The sequence below is a fragment of the Glandiceps talaboti genome, chromosome 18, assembly GCF_964340395.1.
Source record: "Glandiceps talaboti chromosome 18, keGlaTala1.1, whole genome shotgun sequence".
NCBI lineage: Eukaryota > Metazoa > Hemichordata > Enteropneusta > Spengelidae > Glandiceps > Glandiceps talaboti.
Window position 1 is genome coordinate 18,365,318 of NC_135566.1, and position 25,303 is coordinate 18,390,620.

The 25,303-nt window shown below is 34.7% G+C and overlaps 1 protein-coding gene across 3 annotated transcripts in view; it reads right to left on the reverse strand.

Moving 5' to 3' along the window:
- The window catches only part of LOC144449014 (P2X purinoceptor 4-like), a 30,919-nt gene that overhangs the window by 3,882 nt on the left and 1,734 nt on the right, over nucleotides 1-25,303 (reverse strand). The window contains exons 2-11 of one of the 3 annotated variants that reach the window (XM_078139410.1): nucleotides 16,021-16,204; nucleotides 15,546-15,617; nucleotides 13,935-14,010; nucleotides 13,469-13,577; nucleotides 12,624-12,710; nucleotides 10,573-10,720; nucleotides 9,466-9,596; nucleotides 8,759-8,918; nucleotides 7,809-7,934; nucleotides 2,552-2,602 (exon numbers count right to left, since the gene is read on the reverse strand). In XM_078139410.1, coding sequence (XP_077995536.1) covers nucleotides 2,552-2,602; nucleotides 7,809-7,934; nucleotides 8,759-8,918; nucleotides 9,466-9,596; nucleotides 10,573-10,720; nucleotides 12,624-12,710; nucleotides 13,469-13,577; nucleotides 13,935-14,010; nucleotides 15,546-15,617; nucleotides 16,021-16,204 — 1,144 coding nt within the window. Of the gene's footprint in view, nucleotides 1-2,551; nucleotides 2,603-5,982; nucleotides 6,076-7,808; nucleotides 7,935-8,758; nucleotides 8,919-9,465; nucleotides 9,597-10,572; nucleotides 10,721-12,623; nucleotides 12,711-13,468; nucleotides 13,578-13,934; nucleotides 14,011-15,545; nucleotides 15,618-16,020; nucleotides 16,205-25,303 lie in introns of all 3 variants that reach the window. The other 2 variants (XM_078139413.1, XM_078139411.1) reach the window with 2 other exon arrangements.

Genomic DNA, 25,303 nt, shown 5'->3' on the forward strand with positions numbered 1-25,303 from the left:
CACTAACACCCACACCTCAGTCACACCCCTTGCATAACACTAACATGATTGCCTGCTTAACTATGTACAGAATATCATTACTAGGTATTTATGTAGATTATATGACACACACTGAGTTTGTAATATGAAAATAATTAAACAAAAACTTGATTAAACTATTAAACCTTTCTAGTAAAATTTTAATGTCGATACATGTCTTCTATGACATTTCAATTGTCTTATGGCATTGCTAGAATAGTTGATTGCATTCTAGGGATTTCCTTAATGGTTTGTATACATATATATAAATCAACACTGGATCAATTTATATGTTATATCTTAATACTAGGTTTGAGTTCAGTCAATTGCAAATAATAGCTAAGCTTTCTTCGTTAAATAGAACATTGAGAGTACCTTTTGAATGTCAACCAAAAATTATGTTCAAAAACGTATGAACTCAACATTTGCCCCTTTAAATATGAACATTTTTGAAGTTGCAAATAATTATTATATCATTCATGAAGCAATTTGACCAATAGCAACTTAAGAAATCAGCTGTGACTGTCACAGATGCAACATAAAGAATTGCAACCAAAACTTGTAATTTTTTAAATATCAACTGATTTTGAAGAGTATAAAACTAACCTTGGTTTTTAACATAACTAATTAAAGGTTAAATTAAACCAGGACACCGATCATCAAGGTAATCCTACAACATGTACAAACATAACAATCAGGAATATTCTATGAAATGTATAACATATACTCATATATAAATACAGATACCTAACATTTTGGATGTAAATTTCATTACATAATTATTATCAGTACTTTTAACTGTTAATCTTAAATAAAAATCTTACTATCTTGCTTTATATATAAAGATTACCTTATCATTTATATTTTATTTATATAATATATATACAGACTCAATCATGCAGTTCATTATAAAATCTTAATGTTAAGTGTATTATGTTTATGTATCTGTATATAATTCTTAAATTTTTTAATATATATATATATATATATATATATATATATATATATATATATATATATATATATATATATATATATATATATATATATATATATATATATATATATATATATATTTCACATTAAGACTTCATAATAAATTTCACTGCATGGAAGACAGATCCCAAAACACTGAAATCAGTCAAAACTCATCGTTCAAAAGTGACTTTACAATTCACTGTCCAGTTGGTTCTTTAAATAATATATTATCAGCTAATGCTATACTGTTATTATGCCATACACTATTTACAGCAGTGTTGTAACACACACACACACACACATATATATATACACATGTATATATGTATATATATACTGTACACAATGTACTTCCTTACCACAAGTTTTAATAGATGAGAGAAATTAACAGATGACAATTGTTTTAAATTTTTCATCTGAGTTATCTGTTACTATTATAAGCGACAGCATGACAATAAAAGTGTTATTTTTTAAATTTACATGAAGGAACCTTACTCCCCTACCATTGCTTATCATGTCTATGCCATTGCATAATGTGAAAAGCTAAATGCATAAGTTTGCCTATAGGTGATTCAGTATGGGCAGGATGTACAATAGGAGACTAAGTCATCATATAACAAAGTTATATAACATTATATAACAAAACTGTCTCTAAATACTCCAATAACAGTTACTGCACTAGCTTATTACTTTTTCAATCTGACATTTCAAATAATACATTCACTGAAAATTGTTAAAATACTGATAATTAGACATTGTACAAATTATTTAGGGGTCAACTGTAACAGATTGAATCTGTGATCACATAGGGACTGATTTTGGGTGCAGACCCAATAATCAATTTGATGGAGTTATTTTACCATATTATGTGTACAGCTGCAAAAATGCATTTACTCACAAGTGACTAAATACAACAGCTAAAATTTATCAAGTCTGAATCAGGATTGTGACAGGCCTGGTACAGGCATGACCGTCAGGGCATGTGCAAGGAAATGGATTCAAGCATGTGGCAAGTTTAATGGGTCAGGGTTGTGGCAAGCTTGATAGGTCAGGGATGTGGCAGACCTGATCTGACAGGCATGTGGCAGACCTGAGCTGACAGGTATGTGACAGGTCTGATGAGTCAGGGATGTGACAGGCCTGATCTGACAAGCATATGGCAGGCCTGGCCGTCAGACCTGTGATAGGCCTCTCGTCAGGCATGTGGCATGCCAGTTCCATCAGGCCTGTTTCAGCCCTGTTGCATACCTGCTGCATGTCAATCCTGAAACAGGTATGTGGATTTTTAGCTGTGACTGTTGAGGGTGTACAATATAACAAGTAAGTCATTATATCTCACAAAGCAGTTTCAAAAAACATTGCAGCTTTACGCTTTAATTATGATGTTTGCAAAGATGAGTGACTGTCAATGATTTTTCCTCAAAATGTATCATAAATGAGGAATTAGAAAAATGAAAATTTAGCATAACACTAACAGCAGAAAAATAACCAAAACTGAGGACTCCAGCATATAGCAAAGATATCTAAAAATTCATTAATTTGTTTTAAAACACACCTGATTGATAGGTGGGCTACCTGACAAATCAACGTTTGGGTTTGCAAACTCCTAGGAGAAAAACACAGAAACACATAAATCATTTTATTTTTTTCGTCTAGTGAGTTTTTTTACAACAGTGATTCAGAAGTGTTTTATCTAGTACCACATTTGAGCTGCAGCACAAATATTGATGACATTTGTTTGTGTGAGAACTTACTAGATAAAACTCATGAAAAAACACAGTTGCATTTCACTGAATGAACTAACTTTGCACAAAGTCAGAGTAGGTCCAGACAACAACTGGTACCTCTGATGTAGGTTGACATAGTGCTTTTGTTAGTTTGTATCTGTGGGTCTTAATCAATCAATCAATCTTTCTTACAATACACACACTAAAAACTCAGGAAAAAACACAGATGCGATTTACTGGATGGACTGACTTTGTACAAAGTCTAATTAGGTCCAGACAACAGCAACAACAACTGGTACATCTGATGTAGGTTGACATGGTGCTTTTGTTAGTTTGCATCTGTGGGACTTACTCAATCAATCAACCAATCAATCTTTATTATGATACACACACTACCAGAGAGTGTGGTATATGATACAAATTTTGAAAAACAAAATAAAAAATGAAAGGTTAATGTTCTTAAATACAACTGGAAATTTACAGAGTGTGGACTGTTCTTAGACTATTTTCTTCTTGAAACACTGAAATTCACTTCAAATGTACAACTGACAGATGTTGCATTTCTAGTGACAGAGTAGATTAATGTACATGTTTTCCAGCAGATGTGTTATTGAATTTACAGCTTTATGGTCACGCTATTGTCATCTGTTGGGTTCTTAGACCAGTAAACAGAGTTATGGGATCCAGGTGCTTACGCTTTGACAAAATTATAAATACAACTTATTGTGGTCATGATATCAAAGACACACATGTGATGATTAACGACATGTAGAACTTTACGCAATCAGGTTCTCTGATAAGATTCCAATAAATTCACTACAGCCTAATGGTCCTGAGTGACTCATTACTTGTCCATTTATCCACACAGCTAAAAAACAATTTCTCTGTCACAGCGCTAGCTTGTCAGCCGACGTCAGTTGCTATAGATAACACAGTAGTACATTGTATGTCTTTGCTTGAACCTTGTCTCATTCCTAAGTGCCTCATTCAAGCAATTAAATGCATCGCTGTTTTTCCGAGAATTGTAGTAAATTACATTGAATCTTTAATTTTTAATGTTGCATGTCTTACTTCTTTCAGGTGATGGTGGTTTGGAATACATGTGAAATGGGACATGTATGATGTATTTGATCATAATCATAAAGTACTTCGGGAGTTGAGCTTTAATGTTACAGTGCATGAACTACGAAGCTTCCCTGCTTGTGAATATTGTATCAAAACGAAAGATGTTCTACTTAAGCAATAAACCACCCCCTGGGGATGGTATACCAAGAGGTTTTGACCAGTGAACGAAATATATGCACGAGCGATAGCGAGTGCATATATTGAGTTCACTGGTCAAAACCGAGTGGTATACCTTCCCCAGGGGGTGGTTTATCGCTATTATATTATACCAGTATATTGAAAATATCGGAAACAAGATAAGAACTAACGTTTCCTCGTTTCATATGCGCCTCTGTGTCTAATTTGCATAACAATAACGCTGCTTTTCAAGACAGCTGATCTTGGCCTTAATGTGAACGTCGTGCAGCGACTGGATTTATTTTATCTGCTCGTCGTTTCTAGGGATAATCTGTACATTGATCGGCTCATTAAAAGTGCACAGTGATGAATAAACAACCTGTTTGACTCAAGGTATAAACTTGAAGTGGTTTATTAGATACAGCGTGCTTCGATCGTTCCCGGCCGAATACGCGACTCGGTGAAGTGAGACGATAGGCATGGCGGCAGGTTGATATTTACAATGTATTTATATTACTGGAAGTTACGTCAGTAGATTTTCCGGTTTGAGGATTTCCCTCTCGGATTGATGACTGATACTCTAGGACAGGATCCCAGACAAATTTCTATTTAGATTAATGGTAAGTCGACCAGTGTAACCTCTTTCACTTGCTTCATTTTTATGACAGGACAGGACAGCTCACCAATGTTTCCACTCCAGCCGCGCCGAGGCTGGGACCGCGACCGATCTCGTGCATGCCTAGCGCCTTGATCTTAGTACATGTAGAAGGCGATGATTTGAACAAATACGCGATGACTGGGTTGCTTTCGAAATTTCCTTCATAATTTCTCATAAAATATTGTCTCATTGAGAGAAAATCCTCCTCTGACAATTCGAAGAGTTCACTATCAGTATCACGGCGGACTACAACTCAATGCTCGTAGACGAACAAAATTTGGACGCGTGCCAGCAGTGCATTATCGTACCAGCAGTGCATTATCACTCGTTTTAGACGCGCTAGTTCGATGTCTAGACCAATCAGATCCCTCGATTTCCACCATCAATATACTGGTATAATATAATTGTCAGTAACCCATCTACATGGACAAAACAGAATGATGTAAATCTTTGTCACTGACACAGTGGGTGATGTCTCTGTCTCATCATGACAGTGTTTTCATCTTTTAAGGGACAAGTGCAGAAATCAGTATGGTTTGATGGTGTCTGTGTACTACATGTTGTCAGTTGACGTAAATAGGAAGTACAGCGAGGTAAAGAATTTTGATATTATAAATAACCCTTTATGTGATCATAAAGCTGAATTTGAAAGAACAAAAGCAACAACAAAATATGCATGAAAATACAACATTATATTAATTTCATGACTTGTAACAATGATTTTGCAATTGCGAGGTTGTGTCCTCGGCCCAGTTCATCCATCCCAGATAAGGTCATAAAATGAAAACATTCTGCCATCATGGACATGTAATATTAGCAAATGATTGTCTTTGTTGCTATTCTTGGAAAACTATAAACACAACTGACTGGGACCATGATATTGGTGACACATGTGACACAAAGGTCAGTGACATGTTGACATTTACGTAACCCGATTCTAATACTGTATTTAGCACTACAGCCTTGGGTCCTGAGGGACTCGTAAATCAATTGCCTAGTGGTATATCATCATACTCTGCAGTAACAAAACATTAGGAATGTTGTTGAGTGTTGACAAGGCTAATAACGACAAACAATGTACTTGGCGGCCATATTGGATTCTAAAATGTCTTAATTTTGATCTCTTTTCAAACATCTAGTTCCAGATTTCTTTTCCTGAGATTGAGTTTGAGTTTTCTTGAAAGAAGAAACAGCAAATGTTTGAAAGATTACTATTTTCAAGGCACAATGTGGTAATCTAACATCCATGCAGCATCTGCAAAGTTTGCAAAGAATCACTTCAAAGTTTGAAACCCTGTTTGCAGAACTTTCTCCCAGTAGCTACATTTTGCACCAAAACACCACACCTAGCTATCGTACCTTTGGGATATATCGTCTGTTAGAGTAAGGAGCCTAGTACCATGGGGCCAGGTTTTCTGAATCACTACCTTCTACATCTACAGCACTGAGGAGCTGAATCAAATGGAAAATCCTAAATATAAACTTAAGGTAGAATGCCCCTCAGAAAATCAAAATTCTTAAAAATCCTTCCAAACTTTGTCATATAATAGCTTGTTCCTGGTCATTTTTAATTGATAAGATCAATTTGGGGTTCATCGTCTTCTTTTCAAGGAAATTGACAAATCTGTTATTTTCCCATAGAGATAGCACAGAAGATGGCAGCCATATTGGATTCTAAAATGACTTATATTTTTTGTATCATTTTGTCCTTTATTTTTACAAAGAATGCATATGGAGACGTCTCATTCATTCTTTTTCCATGGTTCAAAATGAAAATAGGTTTGAGATTTCTTGAGCAAAATAACAGCAAATGTTTTAACAGTTTACTTCTGAGGCACATTCTACACTAATTCCTGTACTATATTAATATATTAATGTAGGAATTGTCACAAACACCAAGAAACTACATTCATTTTGTGAATGTCGGACTCTGATGAAGGCTTCATATAGTACAGATTACAGTGAAGGAAGATTTTAAATAGTTCATATAACCAAGTTTAGATTTTAACTTCACACGAGTAGCAAGTAACCTTTGCCTGCATGGAGTAATTGACCTTTGACCTCACCAAAGTACAAACCTTCAATTCACCTTTATAGAATCTCTGACTCATGCCACCATCCTTTCCATGTGTAATCACCCTACACCATGCTAAGATTATAATCAAATCATTCCTCAACAAATTTTGACATCATTTGGCTTCATCACATTACTTGCTATCGATACTTCAACTGTCACTGGGTTGTCATGTTTAAAACAATGACATGAACAACTGTTGTTTTTTTATCATTTTAAGTATGCAAATGTGATTGAAGGGTAATAATTTCGGGGGAAGGAAAGGGACTTAAAGAAAACTGTTGCTGTATATTTTCAAACATATGTACATGCATGATGTACTTCCGGTTTTTTCTATAAAAGAGAAGTAGAAAAAACATCTTTCCCATAAAAGTCTACCAATTTCACTACATCTGTAACAATAGCAATAGATTTTAGATAATTTATGCTGGGGGAGGGATCATGATCCCCGCACCAATACAGAGAACCTTATCCCCTAAAAGCAGTCTTTATTGCCATGACAACTCAATTGAAGTTAGCACAAATAATGGTTGGAATGGAGTTTGAAGACAATGGTCATTGTGATATCAGAGCCATGTGGTTTTGGTCTAAAACTTGACATACAGAAAACAACATACAGTATGTAGTCATGGTAATATAACACATTACAAAATACAACATAAAGAAACCATGGTAACATAATACATAATACAAAATACATAAACCATGGCAACATAACACATAATACAAAACACATCATACAGTAGTTATGATAACATAATGCATAATACAACATACAAAAGTCATGGTAACATAATATAAATACAACATACAGAAACCATGGTAACATAATGGTACTTGCACTCTAAGTATTTACGAAGAGGAACTGTACAAAACAGCATGGCTGTTGTTTTCCTACCCTTGCATAAATATCATAATCATTTCTGATAGAAGCAATGTTGTTTGTGTTATTGATTGTACTTTACCTTCTTCTTTTAACTTCTTGTGCTCCTACTGTACCCAGAACACTACCAGTCCAGTGAGTCTTCAAGTGCCCATTATCTTACTGTCAAAAACACTACCATGACCAAGCACCACACAAACACCCCCTGACCAACAAGGAATGACTTACCCTATAATTATCTCCTTCCACTAAATTGTCATCGTCCAAGTCATCAACATATAAATATTTATTTTCCTTGTAATATTGTCTTTTCTTTAGCACATAAAGAACTACGATGTCACACATGATTGTTGCCTGAAAAGGAAGTCAGTAGGAACATAATAGTAAGGATGCTATCGTGTGGTAGTTAGGCTATAAAGAGAGATAGGTGTTCACACATAGATAGACCCAAAAATGACTGAACACATGTCAAGTGCAGTAAAGCTTTTTACAAGATTTCAAAGTTTAATAAGCAATCAAAGTGATATTTTATGACTCAAAATCATATGTACGTTGATAGAAGTGTACTAAAGGTAGAAATAAGTCTGACTGGACTTTTCCTTTAAGTTGATAGCAGTAATCAATACAAGTATACTAAAACCAGAAATAAGTCTGACTGGACTTTTCCTATAAGTTGATAGCAGTAATCAATACAAGTGTACTAAAGGTAGAAATAAGTCTGACTGGACTTTTCCTTTAAGTTGATAGCAGTAATCAATGCAAGTGTACTAAAGGTAGAAATAAGTCTGACTGGACTTTCCTTTAAGTTGATAGCAGTAATCAATACAAGTGTACTAAAGACAGAAATAAGTCTGACTGGACTTTTCCTTTAAGTTGATAGCAGTAATCAATACAAGTGTACTAAAACGTGAAATATGTCTGACTGGACTTTTCCTTTAGGTTGATAGCAGTAATCAATACAAGTATACTAAAGCCACAAATAAGTCTGACTGGACTTTTTCTTTAAGTTGATAGCAGTAATCAATACAAGTGTACTAAAGGCAGAAATAAGTCTGACTGGACTTTTCCTTTAAGTTGATAGCAGTAATCAATACAAATGTACTAAAGACAGAAATAAGTCTGACTGGACTTTTCCTTTAAAATAATGACTACAACTAACAACCAAGTTTATGACTTACCAAGGACAGGAGAGCCAAACCTGAACCTATGTTCAGAAACAGTGGAATGACATTGAACTTGCCAGCCCGACCAGTGACAATGACTTCAAATAATATACCATATGCTTTGGTTAAAGTACGATACTCATCCGTTTCATTTATCTTGTACTTGTAAGCAAACCTGTACAGATAGTACAAGAAAAAGACATTGCAAAATTATTAGAAAAATTGGTGTGAAATTACTAGAGTTTACAACGCACACAACAATCCATTTTCATGGGCCAAAAGTCATTTTCCATCTCATGTGAACACCATATCTTCTTAGGATAACATGTTAAACTTCAGGCAATGGTACATATAGAGGTGTGATGATTTTTAGGACAAATGCCAAGAATCGAAATTTTTCAATCTTGGGAATTCTTCCATCACTTATTCCCTCCTAAAATTTAACTTTAGCACTTGTAAAACAATCGGAAATTATAAGTTTTCTAAAAAGCACATGCCTTAAGAATATAACAGGACCATACAAAATTGTTAAAAGTTAAAGTTGATGGTGAGCTTTTGGGGATGATGCCACATGCACATGGTTTTAGTGGTCTTATTTTCTAAAGAAACATCATGAACACAGATCATTAATGTTGATGGAGAATCTTTCTAAATTTTGCTTTCAGGGTTTATAGTTTATTCCATTTACTATTAACTACATTTGTATGCTTCTTAAAATTTACCTAAAATTAAAACCTTGGGCAATTTTGGCATTTGGGTTGTCAAGGCGACTGAAGCTGTACTGTGGTTTACACTCTTCCTTATCCTTGTCCAGATTACAGTCCCATTTGATGAATATACCAATAACTCCACCCTAATTGGAGGAAGAATTCAACAAACATACAACCGTATTAGTATCCTAGAACAGAGATGTAGCTAATTCTAAAAGTAGTGGGTAGAATTGAAAAAAGTCGGCTCTTAAACCTATGAGGGAGACCCTTGAATCTACCAAACAATGGATATATATTTAGTGTTTTTGCTAAGGGCAGAAAGCAGGTAAATCTAAAGGAGATCCCAAGTCATTTATACCAGAGTTCCCAAACGGTATTATTGTAGATTGTATGGTGAACTATGCCACTTTTACCCTTTTCACCCTTTCTGTTACCAGGGTTGCCCAATCTTAGTAAAAACACAAATTTATAGTGGTTGATCGAAACAAAGAAGTTTTAATTAAACACAAAAGTCCTGAAAATGTAGCTGGTCAGAAACTGCGGAGTAATTTGTAACAAAAAATCCTTGTGTGATAAAAACACTGTACTGCCTAATTGAAACTCTACAGTCACTCTAGTTTGGTAGTAACACCGTACTGCATAATTGAAACTCTACAGTCACTCTGGTTTGGTAGTAACACTGTACTACCTATTTGAAACTCTACAGTAACTCTGGTTTGGTAGCAACACTGTACTGCCTAATTGAAACTCTACAGTCACTCTGGTTTGGTAGCAACATCGTACTGCCTAATTGAAACTCTATAGTCACTTTGGTTTGGTAGTTACACCGAACTGCCTAATTGAAACTCTACAGTCACTCTGGTTTGGTAGTAACACCGTACTGCCTAATTGAAACTCTATAGTCACTCTGGTTTGGTAGTAACACTGTACTGCCTAATTGAAACTCTATAGTCACTCTGGTTTGGTAGTAACACCGTACTGCCTAATTGAAACTCTATAGTCACTCTGGTTTGGTAGTAACACCAGACTGCTGATACTGGGTGAGCAAAATGGAAAGAGGCTATACACTCATTTCCTGAATTCATCACTACTTATAAACGACTACTTCCATACACATACTTGAAATGCTAGAGTATCAAAGTCCTCTCCTGTCTGGTTTACAATGTAACCAAGTTGAAATATTGGACAGAATTGTAAATCTTCATCGTTTGCGTTGTAAAGACATTCCCTCAAAAATGTCTGGTTACTGCTCTCTAGAATATTCCTCCTGAAATGAAAACAAAAATTGTCACAACAAATGTATTCCAAAAATTGCAAAATAAACATGCCATGATGGTTGATTGGTTAAAGTGGCTGGTTTGGCATCCGCAGGTTGCAAGTTGATTGCAGGTTCAAGCCCTGTTGCTACCATTTGTTTCTTAATGGTGAAAGTCCTTGAGCAAGATTTGAACCACAACTATGCCTCAGTCAACCCAGTTGTATAATTGGGTACCTAGTAGGATAGAGGTTGAAATGTGAATACTTTATGCACTTATAAAGGCTGTAATGGATTGTATGCTCCCCAGGGAGTTGAGAAAATAAAGGGCCATTGTGCCACTATAGATCCATGCCAGGGATAATAATTGTAAAGCACTTTGATCACAGAGTGTGATATAAAAACCAACATTATTTATTATTACTTTCTTTTCCATGATGCCCCATTATTGAACAAAATCTTCTCATATACACAATGTACTCTAAAAACATATAAAAAGCTGATGTTATTACCATCTGGTATTTTTCTTAAATATGTTATGTTTTTATATAGTAAATCACTTTTTTTGGTTCTTATGGTGTCCAAAATTTGGGAAAATAAGGACTGAGCTTTGCTAGAGAATGGTACTACATGAATAGCAGTCAACATACTGTGTCAATTAATGAGACAACTCTTCATGTCACTTACTATAAAATCATTATCAGTAATTAAGCTATTTAGACTGGTACAGAATACCATTGACTTTAGCTTTGAAGCACTCAGAAATAATGGGGTTTCAGTACTTCAAGGATCAATCCAAAAAATTGCTTCTGAAGAGCACTCCTAGTGGCCAGCCTACACTATCTTTTGTTTTTCCTTGGCTATGGCATGTTTTAAAATCACATGTTTGATATAGTGACAGCTATTCAAGCTATCACATTTCTTGTGTCACTCTTTATGACACTGACACATCCCTATTTTAAGTATAACACTCTGAAGAGCACTCCTAGTGACCAATTAAGACTATCTTTTGTTTTTTCCTAGACTATGGAATATTTTAATAGGCTATTCCTGACTGGAAACAGCAAATTGAGAATACAGTGCCCTTGCTCAAATTGGAGGTATCATCACGTCATAGCACCATTTCTTAAGAGCTTTGTTTCTTGGTATTCTGTAGAAGTGTAAATCAGGGATGTTTTTCGCATTGTTCAAATATTGAGGAAAGCAGCAGTGCTCTATGATTAACCAAGTAACCTATACCGTGTATACCCCCAAGGTACACACAGACAGGAAGTAGAGTGCCACCATTGCAAATTTTGGAAAGGCCTATTCAATCAACAGTTGTTTTCTAGCCACCATACTTTCTTGTGTTACTCTTCTCAGTATAACACTGACACATCCCTTCTAATTAAACACTCATACTGAGACAAATGCAAGATGTAAATGGAATTATATTATATCAAAATAGTAAATGACACAGGTTAGTAGTTTTAGTTTGTCTCATGCAAACATCTTCACAGACCACGACAACAGTGTCACCTTTGTTTGCTTTCTTCCTTTCTTTATTTCCATTTTTTTTGCTTAATTTTCAGTACAATTTATTTTACATCATCAAACAAAACTGATCATGATAAAATAAATGTGGAATGTACAAATAAATTTCAAAAAAGGAAACTTTTAATAATTTTTTTTTCAGAAACAACACGATATAGGGATATGTCTCTTTAATGTCCTTAAGAAAAAATGGCGAACACTTTATCATCAGGACATGATTATTTGCATATTTTGCCAGTCATAATATCATACCAGTAAGTGTGTGTGTGTGTGTGTGTGTGTGTGTGTGTGTACATTGCTCTATAAATAGAACACAGATAACAATAATTAATAATCAATGAGGCTGATGTAATACGTGTTCAGAACAAGAAAATTGACTTACTTTTTGAAATTAAACTTTGGAAATGATATACTATTTTTAAGGAGTACTGTGAAGTCTGTGGCTTCATACAAGACTGGTTTGTCTGTTCTGTAATTAAAAAATAAACAAAATTGTCATTTGTGATCATAATGAATCTAGAAATGAAAGGGAGAGGAGTGACAAAGAGAAGAGAGGGGAGGAAGAAAGAGGAGATGAGAGAAGGGGAAGAGAGGGGTGGGGTGGGTTGGGACAGAGAGACAGACAGGTAGGCAAACAAACAGACAGACAGACAGACAGACAGACATGCAGCTAAACTTTAAACAATATCTTTAACAATATACCATAGAGCACCATTTACTACAGCATCTACTGTTTCAACACTCTCAGTGCATTCATAGTAACATATTTCTTTGCTGGTATAGTTAGTTCACTTTGTTTCTAAATAAAACCCATATAAATTACCTTGGTCCTGGTTTGACATCCTCTCAGTGCATTCACAGTAACATATATTTCTTTGCTGGTATAGTTAGTTCACTTTGTTTCTAAAAAACCCATATAAATTACCTTGGTCCTGGTTTGACATCCTCTCAGTGCATTCACAGTAACATATATTTCTTTGCTGGTATAGTTAGTTCACTTTGTTTCTAAAAACCCATATAAATTACCTTGGTCCTGGTTTGACATCCTCTCAGTGTATTCACAGTAACATATATTTCTTTGCTGGTATAGTTAGTTCACTTTGTTTCTAAAAACCCATATAAATTACCTTGGTCCTGGTTTGACATCCTCTCAGTGCATTCACAGTAACATATATTTCTTTGCTGGTATAGTTAGTTCACTTCGTTTCTAAAAACCATATAAATTACCTTGGTCCTGGTTTGACATCCTCCTCCACAGGACACCATGCAAGTATTTCACAAGTTTTCACATCAGGACCATATGTTGGATTGTCAACACACTTACCAGTTTGTACACCTGTTATAAATAACTTAGATTTGATCAGTTAATGTGCGAGCCATACACCAAAAGAAGGGGTGATAATAATATCATAAATACATTATGCATGTAAAGCTAGAATCAACAGGTCTTTCTGGTTAAAGTTCTACACTCAAGTAATCAACCAAACTTGACAGAAACTATTATCCACTTGACAGAAAATGGTTTGATATTCCGTGAAAGTTATTGTGAGCTGTCCAATATAATACTCCATACAGTCAAATGAGAGTTCACTAGATAATGAAAATAGTGGAGGCTACAGTATGACATCACCCGTTCAGTAAAATATCATCTACAACTGATCAAGTGTTAAAAAAAAGAAAACAACAATCTCACCATTGCCATTAGTGATTGGTACACCTTCAGTGCAATTAGCATTACTCTCACAGGTTGCACCAACCATACCAGGATCCTTTTGGTCAGAAAATAAAATCATGATATGTATTAAAGCCAAATAAAACAAATTGTGTGGTTTCGGTTACTCTCACTTTTGAGAATAGGTGGGGTAGGTAGATTTTTTATTTTATTTTATTATATTTTTTTTTTCATGTGTGAGTGTCTAGTTCAGGTTTCCACTGTTTTACAAATGGTTTCTGTGTTATTTATTTCGTCCTCTCAGATGTACAGCTATTACAGATTGGAAGAAGAGTTTTATTTTGTCTTTTTTAGTTGATGTCATTGTCAGTTTCCGCATCCACTATTTCTGGCGAAACTTCACAATTTTCGCAGTTTTACTATTTTTTCTTGAATGCGTAAAAAAAAGTTTACGTTCAGCAGTGACAATCTAGGTGGGGTCAGGTAACTGGAACCAAACAATGTTCTTTCTAGGCCTAAAGGGACACAAGCTGACTTTACACATTTCAGGGTTTAATTTTTGCATTTGCAAAGGGTAATTGAAGTTTGCTACCCACTGAAGTACTACATGACCATCACTTGCAATTAACTCAACTCAAACCACATATAAAGATAAATGATCTCACTTAGTGTAATTTTTTATATGTCTAAAAAAAAAGTTGAAGAAATCTCTACTTTGCATCAACTGTTCTATCAATACCAGAAAACAATGCTATTGTCCCAGACGGCAGGTACTGATATGACCACTACACTAAAATAGTTTATAGGCAGTTTTATATATAAAGCATTTTCACTTGTGTAAAAATCTTATTAATCTAAAAATACCCACTTTTCAGAGGTATGTTTCAGACATTTTAAATTCTCCTTTGAATTGTTGTACTCATAACTCTTTTTAATGTTACGTTTTTCATCGCTACACATTGAGAATGATATGTAGTCAATCAGTTTTTTTCTGATTATTTTTTTGGTGATGTTGTTGGTCAGATTTAAGAAATATACATGAAGAGCCGCCGTAAGCTCAGTACAAGAGATGTCTATACTATGCACCTGTGGGTAATGTGTGTATGTATTTACATCAAGCCTAAAAAAATCATTGTTTGGTTACCTGCAACCTAGTTTTTTACTGCCGACTTTTTTTTTACATATTCGCGAAAAAATAATAAAATCACGAAAATTGTGAAGTCTCACGAGAAATAGTGGATGTGAAAACTGACATCAACTTAAAAAGATAATATAAAACTGTTCTTCCAATTTGTAATGGCTGTACATCTGATGGGAAGAAACCAATAACACAGAATCCACATGGAAAACAATGGAAAAACATAACTACCTGAACTAGACAATCACACATGAAAAAAATAATTCAAATTTTTTTTTTACCAATCCCACCTATTCTAAAGTTGAGCGTAGTCAGAACCACACTATTTTTTAGGCCTCATATAAAATACTAATGACAAGAAAGAACAGGGGGTCTTTAGATTTAGATACAAACAGGAAATGGATCAACAGAAAAGAGAACTTTACATGACTCCTAGCACTGTGGATTTTCTCCCTAAATATGTTTTGTATTAGAGTTTGGATTTGATTGCTTACCTCAGGACATGTTCCCTGTGCTTGGTCCTCTGTTATAATCATATTGGTCATGACAAAAAAAGAATTTTGCATCTGTGTGAGAGAAAACGAAGAGTAAAAGAAAATATGTTGTAATTATAAACTTGGTTGGAGAACTCAAGTATTTTATCAATCTTCTTTTCTCAAAAAATTTTTGTTGAATATCAGAAAACGTGATAATACAGTAAATATGGCAAGTGAAGGTAAATGCACCTTGGGGACTAATTTCCTCAATATCAAATGTCTTAAAATCTCTCAAAATTTTGTCATTTTGAAGCTTATTCCTGGTACTTTTGGAATAATGAAATAAATTTGTTGGCCAAGGACTTTAGCCATTCAGACACAAATGGCAGCGATGGGGCTCGAACCTGCAACCTGCAGATTCCAAGTCAGCCATACTATAACCATTGCACCATCATGACTCCACAATACAACAGCCATAATTTCAATGTCTCACCTGTGGGGGAATTATATAATCTGCAACATCCCACAGTCTATCATATGGTGTGGTGTCATTAACAGTAATATATTCTGGGTCAACAGCTGATAGATTTGTATAGGACACACCCTTCACTTTAGTGGTCACTGTACTAACAACATCATCAAAGTCTTGGTAACCCTTCTTGTAAACTATGACCCACCTGAAAGAGAGTGAAAAATAACAATTGCTCGTTATAAGGCCTAAAAAAATTGTGCCGTTCCTATTATATCCAATTATAGAATAGGTGGGGTGAGTAGATTTTTTATTTTTTTATTTTTTTTTTCCATGTGTGAGTGTCTAGTTCAGATAGTTATGTTTTCTGTAGTTTTCCATATGGTCTCTGTGTTATTGGTTTCTTTCCATCGGATGTACAGCCATTATAGATTGGCAAGATTTCACAATTTTCATGATTTTACATCATTTTTTCTCGAATATGTAAGGTCTGGAGTGAAAAACTAGGTGGGGTCGGGTAACTGGAACCAAACAATTTTTGTAGGTCTATTAAATATGCCATTGTACACTACTGAGTGGTATTACTACATTGTATGTTTACATGTATGTGCACGTTAGTTTGCCCAATTAGGACAATGTTTTGTTATGTGTGTTTTTTCTTCTTATAAATGTATATATTAGAATCAATACTAACCAGAATAAATTATTGCATAAATTATTTTAAGGTGAAAAAAAATTGCTTTTCTGATAATTTCTGATAACATGGCTTCAGAAAATAGGGTAGGTACAGGTAGGTTGGGAATTTATTTTATTTCATTTTATCTATTTATTTTTGAAAAATATTCCTTCAACCTAAAACAAACAAAAGTCATACCCCTTCTGTGATAATTTGATGAAATATGTACAGACATCACTGGGGAAAGAAAACACACCTGCATGAAGGTTAAAGAATTTCTTATCTTTTTGTTTGAAATGTTTTTAAAAAAATGTTTAGGGTTGGAAGCTTAAACTAGGTTGGTCGGGGTTATCCGAAACACATAATATTTTTTATTTGGCCGTATTGACAATGTCAACAATTTGACAGGAATAACAAATATTGGATTTAACTCAGTAAACAGATAAAATAGTGAAAAGAAAATATTTTTATTTGTAACTTTTATCCGTGACTTGCACTGTAATTACACACTATAGGAAATGCAATTTCAGAAATTTAAAAACATCCAATTTGAAAAAATATGTCTATAGTCAATATAATCATGCAAGGCTTGTACTACGAGATTGGGGAAGAATTTCCAATGATTTGGGAAAGAAGATTTCGTATGACTAGAGAAAGACACTTTCTGATGATTGGAGAGAGAGAGAATTTCAAATGACTGGGTAAGAAGTTTTTTGAATGATTGCGGACTAGCCAGTAGCTAGTTGAATGTACGATTACAGTACTACACACAGTATATTGTAAATATTTCAAACACTTCAATTTTGGACTGTGTACCTCTAAGCAAATACAAAGTATAACTGTACTTGGGGATTTATCAAACACAAAGCTGTACATTTTGTTTATGTTGAATAATGTGGTACATTAATGTATACAGTCATATTGTGACACGGTGACAATACAGGTCAACGTAGCATGCAGGCTGACAGCTCATTCTTAGGGCAGTAACATTTCATTAATTGTTGTATAGATGACACACCCCTACATACCGTATATTAACAAGTGTACAGGTATTATTTACCTACCAGACACAAAGCTACTGCACGAATTAAGATTCAAGTACAAATATGTACAATGAAAGAAATTTTGGGGTTTGAAAAACATCTTGTTTTAAGGTAAATTTCCACAAAATATTGCAGGTATGTATCACATGATACTATGATAGAGTATTCATTAATACAAAAACAATTCCATCAATTTAAAGCTGCACTAGCTGCAATATGCTTTAGCATTTACATATAATCACTTAATAGGCAAAACAAAATAATTATGTGTATTTCTAATAACATGGCCTCAGAAAATACGGTAGGTAAGTTGGGATTTTAATTTATTTTTTATTTTTTATTTTTTATTCTTTTTAAATATTACTTCGACCCAAAAACAAACAAAATGGCAGTCAGAATACTTCTTCTGTGGTAGTTTGATGAAATATGTAGAGACATCAAGAAAACAGACATGTATAACGGTCACGACAACAAAGAATTTTTTTAATGTTTGTTTTAAATGTTTGAAAAATGTTTAGTGTTGGCAGCTTACACTAGGATGGGTCGGGTTATCGGAAAAACACACATTTTTGTTCATTTTGCCTACTATTGTACACACCAAATGGTACTGAAATACCTGTGGGTTAACAAGGTAGCTACACACATGATATGGTGCTATATCCATTCAACTTAATTTTGGGGTCCACGCCCAAAAATTAGAATCCCCAATGAATCACAATTTACTAGATTTATAGATAAAACAGACCTCTCTAATTGAAAAGGTATGTCTAATTATTGGCATTTTATATATAGTTGCTTGTCTGATCAAAAAACACTAATACTTCAGTTACAGCTATAGTGAAGCTTTATTGCAAATCTCAAAATTCATAATTTGTAAAATTTGATAACCACCTCGTATTCAATGAAAAACAATCTACGGCTATCTTCATGGACACTTTGAAATGTTAAGTATTATCTGGTGTTTTCATATATAATACTTATTGGCAATAATTGACCAGGAAATACAAGCAATTACCAGAACCAAAAAAAAATTATTTCCGAATATTACCTCAGTCATTTTAATAAATATTGCAATTAAACTTAGTCATAGTTTGGAATATATTAAGTGAAAAAAGAAGAAAAAAATCTCATCTCCCTAAGTCTAAAAAAACATGGTTTTAGAACTGTATGTGTACTGGTAATTACTTATTTTTCGTACAATTTAATACTCAGAAAATTACAACATGGATGTTATACCAACATTGACTGTTTTGACCTAAAATAATATTTGCAGTCAGTAACTTACCAGATATAAAATAATAAGTGATGTTACCTTTATTGGGATATGTTGTTTCAGTTTGTTTCATTTTTGCAATGACTCACACATATTACATTTCTATAGAATTTGTTTAATCTTTCACCAGCTGTTTCAAAGGTAATGTTTGTGTTGGGTAACATATGTCAACACACACATGCCTAGCTATACCGATATAATGTGGGCAGTATATAGAACAGAAGCCAATGACTGCTGTAGGCTGGGGTGGTACCAGTGGCCAGCTCTGACATACCCCATTTTAGACCATTACAGGTTTTTAAAAGATGAAAGTATAGACCGACATACATTTTCCTTGGGAGACAACATTTTGGGGCAATTAATGGCAGTTATGATTTGTTAAAGGACAATGGACCACATTTTAGACCAAGCAAAATCGAAAATAATGCAAAGTGGACCCCATTTTAGACTCTTCAGCTGGAAAACATCAGACCCCATCTAATATGGCAAATAAGTATGCTGCAATGTGCTGTAGAACAAATGTTGGTTTTAGGCTTTTTAGAGTAACTAATTTAATTGTTATGGATTTTGTTCCAACAGTAATAGGTCATGCAGTGCATTCTGAACCCAGGCCAGCATTTAATCTGAAGTTTATAAAATCTCATTTCTGAGAATTACTATCAAAAACAAGCTTATCTGCTAGATCAGTATTTGCACTGTCAGAAAATCACTACCAATTATTAGGATGAACCTATTTTTTTCTTGTTTCTCATTACCCGACAGACTCAAATTTAGACTCAAATTTTCAGTCCTGACATCAAAGTAATTTTTTTCGCCCACCTATAATATTTTGTGGAACAGTGCCATATCTGACAGTGACAATAAAAAGAAAGTGTCTGGACTGTCAATGTTATCTACAGTCATGCTGGCGATGACAACACTTGTTCAATTGTGTAGAGAAGCTGGGAAACTTTGGGCTTGTTACCAGGAATCCAACAAGCGACCTATCGGTCAGAATAGCTCCGCTGTTTTTTTTTGTTTGTTTTTTTTTTATTTTGGTGACATGTAGAAGTGGTTCAGTTCTTCAGCTCTTTACTATGCAGTTTTGTTTTAGCGATGCAATAAAGTGGTTAGTGGTTTCATATGATGTCTCACTATAAAACACATTTTACACAGAAGTTGGTAATGTATTGTACTTTTATACCATAGTCACCATTTTATAACAAAAATCTACAGTTATGAAAAATTGCACAAAATCTCAGAAAAAAATGACTGGGAAATGCACACAAGAAAAAGAAAAAAAAGAGGATTTTGAGGTTGGCTATAAATAATTCCAGTGTCTTACAGCTTTAACCCTGGAAAATTTTAATGATGAATGAAATAAACTAGGGATCTAAAATAATTTTGAGGCAATTTGAATTTCAAAACAAATTTACCAAGTCAACAACATTCAACTTGTACTAGTTGTAGTAGATATATATATAGGGAAGAAATGTATTAATCGCCATCTTAGTTTCCGTACGGCGACAATCCCCAAGTACCCGAAAGAGAGTCATTCTCAGCCATTGACAGGGTTCGACACTGGAGTAAAAAAGTCACTATCCCACAGGACTAGTAAAATTGATAACGTAGTAGTCCTGCAAAAAATCTGGTGGTCCTATCTTTAAGTGCTTTCGCTTGTTCACTTAGGCTCTTCATCTCTCTTAGTTTTTGCTCAATTTCTAATTCACTTTTCCAAACCCCATATTTATTTCAAACCGTGTGTTGTAATTGAACTGTCTATTTCTTTGTAGTTGTTTGTGCATCATCAACTCATTACTGTAATTTTATTCTCTTTTTTATGTTTTGGAGCTTCTTCTCTTTTTTGTTGCTTTCTGTGAGTAGTTTGTCTTAATTGGGTGGGGGGGAGTAATAAGATGTTATGTGGTCTTATTTCTAGCTCATAACATTTCTGGTACACATTGATCTAACTATTGCATTTTTAAAAGACAAAAAATTACCTTCCCATGGAGCAAGTCTTTATAGTGTTGTCCTTAGTGCATATTAGAATGTATTTACAACATAAAAATAAATAAATTTGAAGGTTACCAGCAGTTACAGCAAAATTTTGTTACTAATTACATGTACAAGTCACTTCGTCTATTTTCGTGTCTATGTACTTCCGGGTTGACATAAACGTTAAACGTGATACAGTCGGCCCTATAATTACTAAGAAATGACAAAACCGTTCGCAAAATAAAGTTCAGGATTTTAATTTTTCAACCTGAATATCAATATCCACTACACATTCAATAACTGGTTTCGCGTATTTAGAAATATGTGCCCCAAAACATGAACACGGAACACGGAACACGGAATCGTACCGTGTCAGTGTTACTAACTAATAAGTTAGCAGTTTCATTGTAGGCTGTAAGTTGTACCGGTAAAAAAACGATCATCACATCATGTAGGAAGTACAAAAACATAGAACACGTTGTTTTCTTGCTGAATAAACTCACTGAAATAACAACACGGTCAAATCGCGTCTTCGATTTTGACAGCCACCATTGTTATGATTGAGCTTCCCTTACTTCCGTTGAACGTGGCCAGTACAGTGTAGAGGCCAGCCTTACCCTTATTATACACAAATCATCGTACAACTAATTTTATTGGCTATAATATTAGCTACATTTGAAAGGTCTCACTTGATTGGCTCATCCTTCGCTATTCCCGTTTTCAAGAGACACCCCGCCAGAATAAAGTGCCACGTAGTACAGCAATGGCGCGAGATCGCCTGTTGGGCGACTTTCCCACCGGGTGTGCTTTTCGAAAACTACACAACACATGCTTTTATGACACGGAATCATAGAAAATCTACCCCGTTTCCAAACTAATCGTAATTTTATCGCGAATAGACAACCGGAGTTGGTCAAAATAGCAAATTAAAAATCAAATGAATTTTACTATGACCGTGAATTCATCATATAGCCGGTGGTTTGAATTCTGAGCTCCCTATCACAGAAAGTTACTCGACTCGCGGACCAGCGTGTACGTGTATGTCGAACCCTTGCTATACGTTACAGCATAGACCCTCCTGGTTACAGTGGTAACACTCGTTCATGTTCGATTACCTTTCATAAAGAAAACACAACGAAATGGTTGAAGTGATCTTTTTTTAAATTTCTTTTCATCACAAAAACAAAATCTGTGTGATCAAAAGTGTTGTAAACTAAACCAGAAAGAATTATCGGACTGGCTAAACTTCCCGCTGAACTGGAGTAAGGTCCAAGCCTCGATAGTACGTGAGCAAATCGTCTCAAACTAGCGATACAACTTTCAAAATATAACTTGACATGTCTTCATTTGTTAGAGTTATACAATTCAAGACGGGTTTTCACTCGAAAGAAACAATTCTGTGAATAATGACATTCTGAACGCAGCGATTTCTCGGACGATGTTAACACTGTAACGTACGGCTGGCAACGACTTGCTTCCGGGTTAGTCGCTCGTACATCCGGGTACTTGAGATTGTCGCCGTACGGAACTACCACATCGGCAATTTTGACGCTGTAATTTTGCCACCAATATTGATCGTACAAAAACAAAACTCCATAAATGAACCACAAAGTACTTTCCCTTTCAAAATGTGGAAATTTTAGAAAGAGTATTATCGTTTTTATTGACGACTGACTGTCAAAAATCGTCCCATACACTTCAGTTCACAGGCATTCAAACTTGATCATGAGGGAGGTGCATATACTGGAATGAACCATTCTGTAGGAGGGGTGGATGGAGAATTGGATTTGAAGTTTACAACCCTTTTTCGAACAAATATTTGTCATTTGGGCGCACAATGCGTAGAATTAAGACTATAGCACATATTACATTGCTTGTTTGACGTCAATAGTGTCTTTTGAAAAGTTGCACTTTACCTAAAGTCTCGCGGAGTGATTTCCAATATGGCGTCGGTCATTATACTCATTAACATATTCATTTTTTTTCAAATTTCAAAAAAAAAAATCATAAAAAATAGAAGAGAAGACGTGCTGACTTGAAATTAACAAATCTAAGTAAGGTACCCTCTGTGCATCAACACACCACATATCAAAGCAATCTGACTTAAAGTTTATGAGGAGTTGATGAAAATGACATTTTTGGAAAAAAAATCATAAAAAATTGAAAATGGCACAGATCAACTTGGCATGAACAAATCTGAATAGCCTCCCCCCAGGGAACATGCACACCAAATATCGAAGAATTCCGACTGTCACTTTCGGAGTAGATAGTGAAGATATAAAAGTTTGACGGACACCTATGATTCACTCTACTCTCTATACCTCAATACCCACCTATACCTAAAGCTACGCTTTCAGCTTTCGCTGACAGCGGAGCTAATAAAAAGAAGATAGAGAGGAGGAAAAGGGGAAGCAGAGAAAAGAAGATGATTTTTTATATTTTTATCGACCAACCTATATAGTTGCCATGAAAAAGTAATGAGAAACATAAAAAGATAGGGTCACCCTTATATCAAACTATAAAACAGTTGCTCACATAACATTATCAATGTTCCATATTTGTTGTTTTGCATACCATATTACACTGTACACAGAGATGGCAACTCTACTAGATGCCGGATGTTATTATTCAATACATGTAAAATCAATTTGTCTAAACACAGCTACATTTGTAATTGTTTGACTGAAAGTTGTCTGACAAATGTGATATACTTAAGTTCCGACAAATGTACCCAGACTATGGCAGGCTACACTGTGAGTGGTCTGAACACTTGCTGGGGTCAGAGACAGGTCAGCAAGTACAAGCATCGGTGTTCCACAATGTATTAAGTGGACCACTATTCTACTTCGTCCCTAGTTTACTACATAACACATTTTCTTTCATCATCCAGACACTTACACCATGGATAACCCAATTAATGCAATAAATTTCTAGCAAATTCTCATTATAATTTTTTCATAATTTTTGAGATATCAACTTACCCAATAATATGAATGATAACTCCTAATTGTACTAATCTATTGACCACACCCACTGCCGTATTCTTGATACACACAAGTTTGGGTGTGTCATATTCCAGGAAAGTGTCCATGAGAAACGTACACCATGATGAAGCCCAACTTGGCATTTTCATGTCATTCGTACCACTGTACAGGCGTAACAACTAAAACCATAGGATGGTTTGAAGGCTGTTTTTGGATTGTAAGTTTGACGAGGAATGACACAAGATAACAAACAGTGTATCAACTCCGGTATACATACATACGTACGTACATACATACATACATGTATACAAATTGATTCACTGCGTCTACTCCAAGATGTGCACAATTTATGATTTTGAATTATCTTTTAATACAACCTCTCCTTTAGCCACATGAAGTTCAATTAAAGATTAACTGCCTGCTGGCACACCTACCTAGTATTCCAATATGTTTGAAATTCATATTTGTATTTGTCAAAAAAAAATCCTGATATATGATATACCAGTTGAATATGACAAATCATAATTCATATTTTGTATGAATACCCTAGTACCGATAGTTACCTTTGTAGAATAACTGTACTGGGATCCTTATATACAAATACACTGCTTTATGAACTAATAACAGGGGTGAACAAATCCACTGGTCCTGGGTCTGGGACGAGTGATTTTTTTGGGCGGACCTACCAAATTTTACCTTGTCTGGTCCATCGGACCAATACCTTACTGTTAATAACTATGTTAAAAAGTCGTCTGAATATACAGATTCATAGGTAAGATTTAATGTTTCACATTAGCGGGACCTGGGACCACTAATTCTTTCAGCAGGACCACTGGATTTTTTAAGGCACTGGTCCGGGGACCATCAGTTCACAAAATGATTTGTTCACCCCTGAATATAAAACAAGCACTTGTGTTTAGCAGACATGTATGTATTTCTTATATTATATCATTATTATCTCATAATATAAAAGGGTCCACATCTCTGCAGGAAGTAGTGACATTTTCATCGACTTTAGGTTGCAGAGAGTCATAGCATAATTTTGAAATACTTGCATGTATATTATGTATGACTGCTGAAAAACACCAAGGTGAAACTTGCTCCTCATTCATTGTTCAGTGGAATTTCCTTCCCATGGACATGCATTGTTTCATGGGCGTCAGTAAACATTCTTATATGTAAAAGCCCAAGACATTATGTATGTCCATAGTAGTTCATTAGGACCTCCACTGTTCAATCGACAAAGGAAAATTTCCACTCGTTTTTTTCTCAGCAATTGTATGTAATGTAAACTTAGTGATGTGAAATCATGATATAACTCTCCAGAGCCCAAAGTTTACAACAGTGGCTTTTTATT